General features: G+C 51.4%; 1 protein-coding gene across 2 annotated transcripts in view; it reads right to left on the reverse strand.

Moving 5' to 3' along the window:
* Positions 1 to 51: 51 nt before the first annotated feature.
* ADCY3 (adenylate cyclase 3) overlaps positions 52 to 13720 on the reverse strand; it is an 83329-nt gene continuing 69660 nt past the window's right edge. For both annotated transcript variants that reach the window (XM_070379215.1, XM_070379216.1), the window contains exons 10-22: positions 12514 to 12656; positions 12237 to 12398; positions 10865 to 10952; positions 9918 to 10034; positions 7449 to 7708; positions 7117 to 7182; positions 5593 to 5674; positions 4502 to 4660; positions 3863 to 4009; positions 3182 to 3301; positions 1754 to 1877; positions 1020 to 1144; positions 52 to 453 (exon numbers count right to left, since the gene is read on the reverse strand). In XM_070379215.1, the coding sequence (XP_070235316.1) occupies positions 271 to 453; positions 1020 to 1144; positions 1754 to 1877; positions 3182 to 3301; positions 3863 to 4009; positions 4502 to 4660; positions 5593 to 5674; positions 7117 to 7182; positions 7449 to 7708; positions 9918 to 10034; positions 10865 to 10952; positions 12237 to 12398; positions 12514 to 12656 (1776 nt within the window). In that variant the 3' untranslated portion in view covers positions 52 to 270. The remainder of the gene's footprint in view (positions 454 to 1019; positions 1145 to 1753; positions 1878 to 3181; positions 3302 to 3862; positions 4010 to 4501; positions 4661 to 5592; positions 5675 to 7116; positions 7183 to 7448; positions 7709 to 9917; positions 10035 to 10864; positions 10953 to 12236; positions 12399 to 12513; positions 12657 to 13720) is intronic.

Here is a 13720-nt window from a genome sequence, read left to right on the forward strand (position 1 = left end):
TGGAAGGAACGTTCCAGTACTATGACTGTGAGCCCTACTCTCTGGGTAGGCTAGAGGCACACTGAGGAATAGTATGGCCACACTCAGAGCTCGCACATCCATGGAAAATGAAGGCTGAAGGAGATTTTTTAAACCTAAAGTCTATGTGAGTGTACACTTCAACAGCCTGGGTTGCTGGGACTTGGTCACATGTCCTTTCCCGAAGCCTTTCTTTGATTCCCAAAAATAAACTCTCCCTCCCATTTGGATTCTCGTAGGGCTGGAAGCCATTCAGGAGTTGTCTACCACCTGGTGAGGCAGTGTGATTGAGGCGCCGTTAGGGAATGTGGCCAGCTTGTCTCGGCCCTTCAAGAAAAAGGTTAGCAGTTCCCCCTTCCCTTTCACAAAGATGGGCCCTCTCCTCACGAAGCGGAAGCCGTATTCTCGAAGGATGACTTGGGTTTCTTCCACCACCTGTAGAGGAGAACCGAGAGCCTGGGGTTAGAGAGTGAGCCTGGGCTGAGGGGCTTGGCAGCACCCAGCACAGTTCCCATACTCAGGCCCGCAGGGCTCCCCTCCTGTCCCCTTTGGCCTGGGCACAGACTGGGGGTGAGTTGGGGGCAGAGAGAAGGATTGCCCAGCTCTTCTCTCTCCTAAAGGTAGCCTTCCTGCCTGCTCTCTTAGGAGGTCAACCATAGGTCATCTTGTTTGGCAACTTGTATCTTGCTTTTCTCTCCTCTTTGCCTTTTTTGTGGAGCTCTCCTGCCAGACCCAGTGACAAAGATCTGGTGGTTTTGAGGGGAGCACTTGGAGGCCTAAAATGTTAGCTAGTTCACACCAAGAGGCAGGATGTTCTTACCCAAAACCTAAACCTACATTTTGCAAATAGAGTTGAAATATTTCCTCCCTTCTACTGAGGCAGCTCTTCCCATTCTTGCTCTTTACGGCAACACTACCCGCTTAACATTCTGGGCCCACAGAACAGAGGCCACAGTGCCCAGCAACACATGCACTGTTCTGATTCTGTCCCCTGGCCTTACCTGGATGTTGCCCATGACCCCTGTGGACTCCATCCTGCTGGCTACGTTGACTGTGTTGCCCCAGATGTCATAGTGTGGTTTCCGGGCTCCAATGACCCCAGCCAGGACCCCTCCTTTGTTCATTCCTGAGGGGGAGTCACAAAATTGAGCTCAGCCACATCGCAGAAGCCACCAACTCCTCAATTTCCGCCTGACTCCAGCCACAAAGCTCCTGGTTATATAACCTGATCTCAAGCCTGACTCTTGAGTTCCCAGAGGACAGAAATCAAGTCTTCTGATCCTCACTGTGCTCAGCAGATGTCAGCCACCCTGCTGTGCTACATAATTTAGTGCAGAAGTTGCCAGTTTCTCTTGCCACCCACCTGGTACTTCAAGTCTCCTGTGACCTTGCCCAGGATTGAGAACTCCCCTCCCCAGAAGTGTATGATGGGTGATGTTAATCCTAGTGGGCAGGACTGAAGTGACAGAAGATTCCAAGGAAAGGGAGACAAACTGAAGCCCCAGCCAGATTCAGAAGGGAGGTCATCATAAACAGCATGGGACAGGAATGGCTGAGCATCACATTTTCAGTTTGATCACTGACCTAAAGACCCTTAAGGTCCCTTCAGCTCGAGAAGTGTGACCCTTCCCACCCGAAGTGCATCAGGTCTATCCAAGACCCCTCCCCTGATTTGTAGAGTCCCCTGCTTGGGGAGGAGGCGCACAGCAGGAGAGGGCGTGCTGAGAGGCCTTACCAATGCGCAGCATGAAGTTGTTGAAGGACTGGTTGTTGATGTTGGTGAGCGTGTCCTTCATGGCCAGCGCAAAATCGGCCAGATCTGCCAGGTGCTGCCAGCGCTCCTTGTCTGACTTCTCGTCCTGCACCAGAGAGTGGCTGTGAGCGCTGGGGCCAGCTGGGCGCCTTCAGCTAGCTTATAAACACCATCCTAGACATGTGTTTTTAAGGTCATCCATAAAATGGAGATGGCTGTTGGTAAAAAGTCTACAGATAACAAATGCTAGAGAGGATGTTCAGAGAAGGAACCCTCCTACACTGTTGGTAGGAATGTAAATTGGTTCAGCCACCACAGAGAACCATACAGAGGTGCCTCAAAAAGAGTTACCATATGATCCTGCAGTCCTGGGTATATATCTGGAGAAAACTTTTAACGATATATGCACCCCAGCGTTCATTACAGCACTGTTTACAATAGCCAAGTAGTCATGTATGGATGTGAGAGTAGGACTGTAAAAGAAAGCTGAGTGCTGAAGAATTGATGCTTTTGAATGGTGGTGTTGGAAAAGATGCTTGAGAGTCCCCTGGACAGCAAGGAGATCCAACCAGTCCATCCTAAAGGAAATCAGTCCTAAATATTTCCTAAAGGAAATATTCGTTGGAAGGACTGATGCTGAAGCTCCAATACTTTGGCCACATGATGCGAAGAACTGACTCATTGGAAAAGACCCTGATGCTGGGAAAGATTGAAGGTGGGAGAAGGGGACAACAGAGGATGAGATGGATGGTATCACCGACTCAATGGACACAAGTTTGAGTAAGCTCCAGGAGTTGGTGATGGACAGGGAAGCCTGGCATGCTGCAGTCTATGGGGTCTCAAAAGAGTCGGACACAACTGAGCAACTGAACTGAAGACGTGGAAACAAATGTCCAATGACAGATGAATGAATAAAGATGTGGCACATATATACAGTGGAATACTACTCAGCCATGAAAAAAGAAAAAGCCATTTGCAGCAACATGAATGGACCTAGAGATTATCACACTAGGTCCAAAAGACAAATACCATATATCACTTTTATGTGGAATCTAAAATATTACACAGATGAACTTATCTATGAGACAGAAGCAGACTCAGAGCAGACTTGTTGCCAAGTAGGGTGGGGGAGGGATGGTTAGGAGTTTGGGATTAGCACATGCAAACTATTACACAGAGACTGGATAAACAACAAGGTCCTACTGTATAGCACAGGGAACTATTCAATATCCTGTAATAACCATAATGGAAAAGAAGATGTGAATATAACAATCATTTTGCATTTGTACCACATGGTGCTAATAGAGTACTTAATGGCAGCTACTTTTATTACACCGTTTCCCACCAATGACGTGTGGGCTGCCTCTCTCATGCCCCATCCATCTCCTCTAGCTACTGCTGGTTAGCTACCTTGTTGGAGCTGGTAAAGCCATTGGTGTTGACATCTGGGGTGACTCCTGAAGCTGCCATGTAGGTGCTACCAATGGTCTTGATCTTGGTGATGACCCGGAACTTGGGATTGTCCAGAAGCTGAGGCCAGTGTTAAGAGAGAATTGTCAGCAGTCAAGGGAGATGAATGAGCCAACTAAATGACAGATCTGCCTTTTTTTTTTTTTTTTACAACAAACCCAGAAGCATCGAGAGATGTTTTCCTATTAAAGCTTCATTTAGCCAACATCTGCCATGTTATCCTGGGCCAATGTCCTGATTTTCTTAGCCTCAGTTTCTACCATATTAACACAGGGATAAAAGTGCCAGTCTTGAAGTGTTGAACATGTATGTAAAAGCATTTCCCCTGGTACACAAGTTATTAATACCTGATAAATGTTTGCTGAATCTGAATTTGAGGATAAGAGGAACCAGAGGGGCCTCAGAATCTTCTTTTGGCCAGACCTTATCCTATGAACTTGTAGGTGATTTCCCAGGCTCCCACCTGGGACCCAACATTTCCAGACAACTCCAGAAGGCCATGCGCTTTGAGGAGGAATTTTTATGGGAAAACAGCAGCCAAAGTAACTCCCAAACTTCTTGGGGTGCAGTCTGGAAGGGCTGGCTTTGTGGCAGGATGCGGGGGCCAGGATAGTCACTCACAGAGTCAAAATCTGAGATGATCTCATTGAGGAAGCGTAGACACTCAATGCCACCGTTATTGATGCTCTCCTCTGTGTAGAAGTCAGCAAAATTGGGCAGGGAGGCAAACATAACTCCAATCTCATCATAAGACTGGCTGTACAGCTCCTAAAGAGAGGCAGGGCCAAAGTGCTCAAAGACAGTCTAATGACATGCTACAAAAATGAATGTCCTTCACACCCGTGACATGTGCACTCAGCTTTTTGGACCCACACGTCTCCCAGACTATCCTGACTGAATTAGAAAGTAGATCATTGCAACTTTGGAAACCAAAAAAGAGCTTTGCTAGTTCCTGCCAACAGCCCCAACTCTAGGAAAGAGGGCAGTGGGAAGCTGGGAAGTGAGGCATGAGAACCACTCGGACAATCAGAGTTGACAGAAAGGTAGGCTCCGCTAAGGCCTCGTCTTCTGAAATGGGCCTCACAGAGATAATGGCTTGCAAAACAATGTCTACGGTGGTGCTCTTCACCAAAAGAGATTCTTTCGCTTCTAATACTGTGGTGCTGTGTAGGTCCAGCCCTACCTGGACCCCCAGGCCATGTCACAAGAAGACAAAGCCAGAAGACAGCCCCATGGCTCCAGCATGGGGCCTCGCCTCACCTCATCTCTCTTCTTGGACCCCAGGAAATGGCGTGCCACGTGTTCAGGCAGCATGTTGGTGACCAAGGCTTCATTCCAGCGTCGCATCTCATAGACACGTTCCTTCTGGTCGTGGACCTCAATCTTCCACAAGAACAGTGTCCGTGCCAGCTTTTCCACCTATGGATATAGACACAGGCAAGGTGTGTGCCCTAAGCTGGCCATTTGAGGGAGTTCTCGGGTGGTCCAGTGGTTAGGACCAGGTACTTTCACTGCTGTGGGCCTGGGTTCAGTCCCTGCTTGGGGAACTAAGATCCCATAAAGTGAAACAACAACCAAAAAAAAGTTGAAAAATGGGAACTTGAGAGGTTCCAACATGGAAAAACTGAAAGGAAGATGGAGATGGCTGGATAGCAGGGGAAATGAACCCCAGAAAGATTCATCTCATCAAAAAAGGCTACACCCTACAGCTGGGGTGAGGATCCCAGCCTCTGTGGTTACAGGAGGATGTGAGGGGCCTCCTGGGACCTCATTTTAGCTACAGATGGGCCTTGTGGGTGGTGGCAGCAGTGGGGATCTCAGTGCAGGGAAGAGAAGTCCCCATTTCCAGCAGGCTCCAGTCGCCAAGTGGCTGGAGGTGGCTGCAGTTCTCTGACAAGCCACTGGGTGGCTCCTGAGCTAATATGGAAGTAAGTTCCTTGTGTGGGTACTTCTCCTCCCTCTTCCTCTTTTTCCTTTTAACCAAAAAAAATTTCACCAGCTTCTTTCCCTTTCTGGCTCTGTAGTCAGTGTGTTAGTGACCCCCAGAGCCAGGATGAGTGGAGATCCATGAGCCCCTGGCCTAGGAAATTAGAGATTTTATCCAGGCTTTGTGCCCTACCCCCAGGCTTCCATCAGCAGGTCAGAGCAAGAGGTAAGAACTGTTGTTCTGGTATTGATACTCCTGAGGAAGAGACCAGAAAATGGCAGAGGTGGTGGCCTGACCAGGGTCACATGCCATGTCGGGTAAGGAAAACGGCATTCCCCAGGACCTTGGGTTCTTAGATCCCGGGGCTGCTTCTCAGGAGGCCCTGAGAAGTCGGTGCAGAAGGGGTGGGTGTTCAGGCACTCACGTGGCGGGAGAAGTAGTAAAAGCTCAGCATCATGACGAAGATCATCACTGTCATCGAGTACTTAGACGGCACCAGGGGCAGCCTGTGGGGCCCAGAGAATTCAGTTGAAAGTGTGCCATGCTGCCCTCTGCTGACAAGGGAGTTTTTATCCTAACGTGGCTATTCTGTTTCTTATCACCCCAGAAACCTTTCTCAGCCACTTAAGCACTTTCATATCAAGTCCAGATGCCCACTGGGCAGTAAAAATTTCTGAAATCACTGGGTTTTTGTCTTAACTGCCAGCCAACTCCTGGAAAGTTCTGGCTGCACTTGGAATCCACGTCAGGCCTTCAGAGCTGCTCCCTGGATGTTTATTATTAAATACCACATCACCTGACTGATCACAACAGTAGCCGCAACCATGTAGGAATCTGGAGAAGGGAGAGACTAACGTCTCAGTGATGAAATGAGGGCACAGTTGCACCATGCTTTTCTATAACTGTCGGCCATATTTTTGTGTGGAGCTGATTGGTATTATATGCACATACCACAATTTACATATCCTCTTAGTCTTAATTTCATTGGGGTTCTCCTTTGATTTGGATGTTTGTATGTGTGTGGCTATTATGAACAGTGCAACTGTGGACATTCTAGTACACACATCTGGGGACAAATAACATGTACATTAATTTCTCTAAGGTGTATACATAGCAGTGGAGTTACTGAGTCATAGGTCTATTTTCACCTTTACTAATTAACTCCAAATTGTTTTCTTAAATGGTTGTACCATTTATACTTCCACCAGGAATGTATGGGTCACCATAATCCATGATGTTATCAGCCTTCTTAATTTTTGCCAAACTGGTTGGTGTGTGACAGTCTTTCCTGGTGTTCTTAATTTGCATGATCCTGATTACTTGAATGCCCTTAATTTATTAGTGCCTCTTTAGACTTCTTTTGTGAAAGGCCTATTCAAGTCTTCTATCCATCTTCTCTGTTAGGTAATCTTTTTTCTTTTTTTTAAACTTACTTAAAAGTCTAGTCAAGTCACTGCATCATAACATTCTAAAACTTCAGAGCTAAGATGGGATCTTGAAGAATTCTACTGATAACCTCTTCAACAGATGACACAGACTCAGGAAAACTGGCCTGCTGAGGCCCCACAGAGAACCACTGTGGTGGGGAAAGAACCCAGGTATTCTAGTCTGAATGCCACAGGGCCCCTTCCTCCTCTGGCTTCTGAGGTCTGTCCCGCAGCTGTCACCCATGTGGCTGCTCCTTCTCTCTCCACTTCTCCAGCCTGCTCTCTATTCCACCCTCTAGACCGCTCTGCATTCTCTTCACCTCAGGAGAAGCCAGCATGGCCAGATAAGCACTAAAGTCTGCTCCAACCTCCCACAGAAACATGCTGACTTTTCGAGCTTGAACGTCCCAGACAGTGTGCCTCTGGAAGGATGAGACCCTGGGGCTTTGGCCTGTTGTATTTTGTCTCCTGAAGAAAGGGACCGGAAACGCAGGGCAGGACGGGAAAGTAGACACCCTTACCTGTCAGTGCCATTGAGCCCCGAGCTGGAAAACACCTGCATCTTCTCTAAGGCCACCATCGGAAAGCTGTCGGGACAGATAACAGCACATACTTGCACCCAGCCTAACACTGAGGTGACCTGGGCCTTCCAGTCCTCAAGCAGGGACAGGATCCGTCCTGGGATTACAGCCAACCCGTCTGTGAGAAGCCACGAACCCTGATTCCCATACAAGCCTTTGATCAGCCCTAGAGACAGATGGCCAGCTCACTGCAGGCCCATGACCTTGAAGCGGGGACTGGGGAGGCGGGTGGGAGGGAGACCATGCAGATCTCCAAACAGGCTTCATCTTACTCGTGTTGCTGGAAGCGTTTGCGGTCGTAGTCGTCAAAGATGGGGCACCAGGCGTAGATGTTGATGACAGCCACGGCCCCCGCGATGAGCAGCATGAGTGTGAGCTTGACCATGTGGCTGACCTGCACCAGCATGATGGTGGCGATGAGGGACAGCACGGCCACGTAGTTGTAATACTTGGGGTTCTCCACACAGCCATCCTCCACCTGCATCTCTGCGGTGCCGTTGGTGGGTCCTGTGTAGTACTGGAGACAGCTGAGCTGGAGGCCAGGACCATGAGTGGGTGAGGAGAGCATGGGGTGCAAGGGGACAGCAGACACCGGTAAGAAAAGGCTGGGCCGTGGCAGCTGCTACTTCCCATGGCTCCCTCAGAAGCCCCGAGCAAGAAGGGAAAGTTTACCAGGGGATAGTAATGCGAAAGTCAGTAATTTCCTGCTAAGAGCTTTACCATCATCTCTAATGATCATGAAAATTCTCTTGTGTATTCTGAGTACTGGTACCATCATATAAGGGGCTTCCCAGGTGGCTCTAGTGGTAAAGAACTTGCCTGCCAATGCAGGTTAGACATAAGAGATGCCCGTTTGATCTTCCTGAGTCAGGAAGATCCCCTGGAGAAGGGAAGGGCAATCCACTCCAGCATTCTTGCCTGGAGAATCCCACGGACAGAGGAGCCTGGAGGGCTATAGTCCATGGGGTCGTACAGAGTCAGACATGACTGAAGCAGCCTAGCACACAGCACACACATGATCATATAAAACAGGCCACCCTTGGCCAAAGTAGCAAAATTAAACAGGTGGTAAAGCCAGACTAGGAATCTGGAGTTTAGGTTTCAGGCCCAAGATGCTCTTGCCCACATCGCACTGTCGTCCCGGAGGAGCCGTGGGCCAGCCAGTCAGCAACCTCACGGTTCACTGTGAAGGCAGCCGGTCCCCGCTCAGACTCCTTTCTGGAATCTGGTTGCCAGTCCCACTGCTGGGCAGATGTGGTCAATGGAAAGTGCATCCATAAACCAAATCAGACCTACTTTGCTTCACTCTCACCCCCTGGCTCTTATCTGGCTTTGGGAAAGCCCTCAGCATGTGACTCTAGCACGGGGAAAGTCTTACACTTAGCCAGATTTTCACCCCTCCCCTGGTGACAGGACCTCCTGATGAGGTCCTTCCAGTGTCCACGACCCCAGACATCAGGTTTCAAGAGTTCCTGACACGCAGGAGGCCTAGGCTTTCTCTTCCCTGCACTGTGGCTCCAGCTACCTGGGCACATGTCAGGGCTCTGAACCCCATTCCTGATGAACTTGGATCGAATGGCCTAGGGCTTCTCACCTATATGCTGCCAGAATAAGTCTCCATGCTGAGTTTTCTCCTGTGCTTCAGTGTTAAAGAGAACAACGCAAATAAGGTTACATTTTAAAAAAATAGGACTCTTAAGAGAGTGCACCTAGTGCTACCAACATTGGAGGGAGCTGTGAGGCCTGGCGAGAGAATACCAGTGACGGCTCTAAGCGCCCAGTGCTCCATAACTGGCTGGTGGCTGCCCACAACTGCCCCTCTGCCCCTTCATGGAACCTGCAGGAACTGAGGAGAGCAGATCTCACGTGAGCTCATTCACTCAGTCCGACTCTTTGCCACCCCATGAACTGTAGCCCGCCAGGTTCGTCTGTCCATGGAGATTCTCCAGGCAAGAACACTGGAGTGGATTGCCATGCCCTCCAGGGGATCTTCCCAGTCCAGGGATCGAACCCAGGTCTCCCGCATTGCAGGCAGATTCTTTACCATCGGAGCCATCAGGGAAGCCCCAACAGAGGAGTAAATCTGCCACCAGCCTCCTGGGCTCAGTGAGGCAGCCGCCCTCGGTGACCCACTTCTGGAAGGTCTGGCCTCGCTCAGATGGATGAAGGCCCAACAGGAGTGCTCCTCTCGGGGAGCAGGTTTGCCTCCCTTGTCCTGCTGGACACCTGGCACTAGACTCACTAGGGGACACTTAGACACGAAGAAAGCTTAGAGTACAGGGCCCCTGAGCAGTGAGACATGGAGGAAGAAAAGACGGGTTCAGAACTGCTTCAGTTCTCCACTGTGTTGCTAGCTGGCTGTGTGACCTAAAACAACTGAATTAACCTCTCTAAGCATCATTTTTTCACATGAAACTACAGATGATCCCGACCTCTTGGGATTATTATATGGATTAAATGAATCAACCTGTGTAAAGCCCCCAGCACAGGTCCTGGAGCTGGGCTCCGGGATGCGGGGAGAGCAAGGAGCTGGGCTGGGGAGAGAGGCAGTCTGGGAGGTACCCCGGGGAAATGACCCCGCTGGTCGGGATGATCAGTTAGGAACCCAAGCACCACTCAAACCTGTGTCTAGCAGCCAGTGTGGAGAGCCGGGGGGGAGGATGGGCTGGCAACTGCTCATGCAGGTCAATTCAGAACCCTCTGAGAGCGGGCGTCCCTTCAGCAGGACAGTGGGGGCTCACCATGTCCACCACGTTTGCCATGACAAGAATGAAGATGGCCAGCATGGCCCAGGTGTTCCTGGCCCAGCGCGTCCGGTCAATCCAAGTAGAGAAGGCCACGAGCTTCTTAGGAAAGGCCTATAAGCATGGAATTTCAAGGGTTTTGAGCCTTGACAGCTTTCTCCTCTGTAGACATGGCTGCTAATCACTCTGCTTGCTCCCACACTTCCCAGCAACCTGGGAAGCCATACTGAGCATGCGCATCAACCAAAACCCGACAGCGGCAGGCCTGAGAAGGCACGTGGGTCCCCGCTCAGCCTGCCAGTGCTGCTGACGGTGTGGGAGACACACCATGACCCAGGTATCAGAGCCCTTCCCAGAGCTGCTTGGGCATCAGCCCGGAGCCTGTGGGTGGCCCTCCGGCAGCAGTGCACTCCTGGCCTCCGGGTGGTGAAGCCAGGTCAGGGGAGTTTTCAGGGCCGGGTGACTTTGCCTGGCCCTCCTGCCTTCCCTGGGTCAGTGTACCTAAAACCCCCAAGTTACTTGTGAGTTACCTGCTGGATTAAATTTCCTAAAATGCTGCTTTTCCCTTGTCATTCTGATCAAAACCTCTGCCTGGCACCCACTGCTTATAGGAGAAAGTCTTAATCCCTTGTGTCTGGCTTTGGGTCCTTTGCAATTGGAGCCAGTTCACCTTCCAGCCAGTCCTCTTCTGCTTTTCAACACAGGTTCCCATTTATCTTGATACAGGCTCTCTCACCCTCACGTGCTCAAGGGCCTGGACCAAAGTGGGTGCAGAGCCAATAGTGAAGGAGTCTGTCATAAACAAAAGGATGGTGCTGAACCATCGCAACAGGAGTCATCTACTTGTCAGGACCTGACAGCGCACAGCTCCATCAGCACCCGCTCTCACCGGGAGTGACACTCACTTCCAGACGCTCTGAGCCAGGAGGAGATGCGCTTCTTACCCGCGGAAAGATGGCAGCCAGCGAGCAGATTGTCAGGATCAGGAGCAGAGCCTCCCCAACCACAAAGGTCACATAGTTCGTCATGAGCCTGTAAGAGAGAACACGATGAGGAAAGGCCCAGGGGCTGGGGGCGGGGGTGGGGCGTGGGCAGGGGCTTAGTGAGCTGGGTCGGGGGCCAGGAGAGCAGAGGAAGGGAGACAGAGGGCAGACTCTCTAAGTGAGGCCAAGCCTGTACCCTAAAAGTTCCATGTGATTTCCCCTCCACACAGCTGCATGCAGGGTCTGGGGACACGCAACCCTCCCCAGCTGTAACTGTTCTTTAGAGGCATTTCCCAGAGAAGGGCAGACTTACAGATGCCCTGGGTAGAGCCCAGTAAAATCTGGGAAGGGATTCTTAGGAACAAGCCTTCTGCCATGTCACTATGATGGAAGGGGAGAGCATGGAACAGAGCAGCTTATGGCCAAGGGCTGCTGAGCTGACAGTGTTCACTGCATCCCTAGACCTTAACCCTAGGTGCAAAGTAGACAGTAAATGTTTGTGGAGTAAATGAAAGAATTTGGTCCTCACAACAATTCTGAGTTAGCCAGATATTACTATCTTCAGATCATCAGCATCCTGATCTTTCACTTTACAAGGGAGCAAACTGATGCTCCAGGAGCCCTTAGTGATGTGTCCAAGTTCATAGACCAAATAGGCGACAAGCCACACCTCGAACCTAGGACTATATGACAAGTCCAAGGCTCTTTTAAGTTCCCCAAACTGTGATCAGAACAGGGCTCCACACCTCTCCCAGTGGGGAATCCCTGAACTGGAACGAACTGCTGATCAGCTACGGGGAGAAAGCAAGGGAGAGGGCAGCCATCCTTCAGTTCAGACTTCAGCAAGGACTGGGGCAAGGATTCCACAACACCCTGCCTTGCCCTGGAGGACCTGCTGCCGTGAGAGGAGACAAGTCTATACCCAGAGCCTGAAATACGTCTTTACTAAGATGAACCAAGAAAGGGAGCAGGTGGGCCATGGTGATTGAGGTTGGAGAGCATCTCCAGCCCGTCTTCTTGTCCCAGCACCACTCAGGCCCACCCAGCCAGATGTCCATCCCCTGGACCCCTCCCTTCCTCAGCTTTCTCAGCCCTGGTGTGAGCTCCACTTTGACGCTAGTTCTATTCCAAGACCCAGGGGCAGACAGAAGGAAGGGGGTGCAGGGCGCAGTCCCAGCATTCCCTGGACTGCTCTGGGGGTGCAGCACAAGGAACCAAGCCTGACACCCTGAGTCAGGCTCCATCTGAGGCCTTCTCCCTTCAGGCCTCCAGCCCAGGTAGCTTGTCCCCTTCCGCCCTCCCGACTGTCGGGCCTGCCCTGCCCGCCCCTTACCAGGGGTCAATGAGGATCTCCACCACGGCCGTGCAGAGCAGGACAACGCAGGAGCAGCTGAAGGCAGCCCCGCTCTGCTTCTCCTTCTCCACCGAGTAGCGGGTTTCCATCTCGGGGTCCATGAACCGCATGGACAGGAGGAAGGTGTTTCTCTTCTTCACTCTGCAGTGCAAACAAGCCCCGTGAGACACATTTAAGAAGACTAAACTTCCTGGAGTGTGTGCCAGGGCCGCTCAAGGCTAAGACCAAGGGGCCGGGTGTCCACGGGGCCGCTTACACCTGGGCAGACTCCCGCTCTAGCAGCGCCTCGTTGAGTAGCTGGTTGAGCTCATGCTCGTCCTCGGAGGCGTCCACCACGCGATCAGCCAGGTCCTGAAGGCGCAGCCTCCGGCGAGGGTTGGGGAACGAGGGGTTGTCGGCCTGCAAGGCAGGGCAGCAGAGTTGGGGGGGCAGGTGGGGTGGAGCGGGGAGAGGTTGGGGAGATACACGGCAGTGTTGGGGGAAAGAGAAAACAGAAGGGATCACAGAGCACCGCCCCATGGCTCTCAAAACCATCTCCTAGGGAAAGTCTTCCCAGTGGTCTCACGTGGCTCCATCCTGCTTGGGTCTGGACCCAAAGCCGCAGGCTTCCGGCTTTCCCTGAACTCACCCAGGCCCCAGGCCCCTAACAGGAGCTCTGCAGTGACCACCCACTAATGGTAGTGTGGGAAGCAGCCACCGGGCTCCTGAGCAGGAGACCTGGAGTCAGAGACTGCTGCTGGGCAGCGCGGTGCCAGCACCTCCTGCTATGAGGACGGGGGTGTCATACAGCCGTATGCATCGGCATTCTAGGGGATGGAAAAGACCCCCAGCCCTTGGGCTTAAGGGAGCTCTTAAAAGAGCTCAGATCTGGCTCATCTGAGGGGAGGAAGATCTGAGGGGGAAAGCAATGCAGAGAAACTAACAATCTTACTGCTAGTGGGGTGGTGGGGCTGGGGTGCCCCCTACCATTTTTATTCCTGGTCACAAAGGAAAAGCATCAGCTCCAGACACATGACTCCAGACCATGACTACACAGCCGTCAGTCCAAACGACAACTGGGACTGGGCTCGTTAGGGCTGTCTGGATGGGTCCAAGAGTCTATCCGGAAGCTAGAACCAAGATGCCCTGGGCTGGAGCTCAGGCATGCCTCGGGTGGAATCTGACCCGTATAATCCACGCTCCTCCAGCCCCAATTTCTTCTCTGTAACACAACACGGATATTCTTTTCCAGCACCAGGAACCTCTGTCCCTGAAGCATATCTGAGAGCAATGAGACACTGGCTAATCGTGAGGACAGAAGAAATCACAGGCTGCTAATTAAGCCTTTGTGTCCTTGTTAGTGAATTACACTGCATTGGTATTCCACTTTCTATCAAAAAAATCACAACAAGGAAGAGTTACTGAGCATTGTGGTGCTCAGGAAAACCCAGTTTTTCTTCAGCCCCGTCCACCCTCTTGTCCTC

Source organism: Bos mutus, chromosome 11, assembly GCF_027580195.1.
Source record: "Bos mutus isolate GX-2022 chromosome 11, NWIPB_WYAK_1.1, whole genome shotgun sequence".
Lineage (NCBI taxonomy): Eukaryota > Metazoa > Chordata > Mammalia > Artiodactyla > Bovidae > Bos > Bos mutus.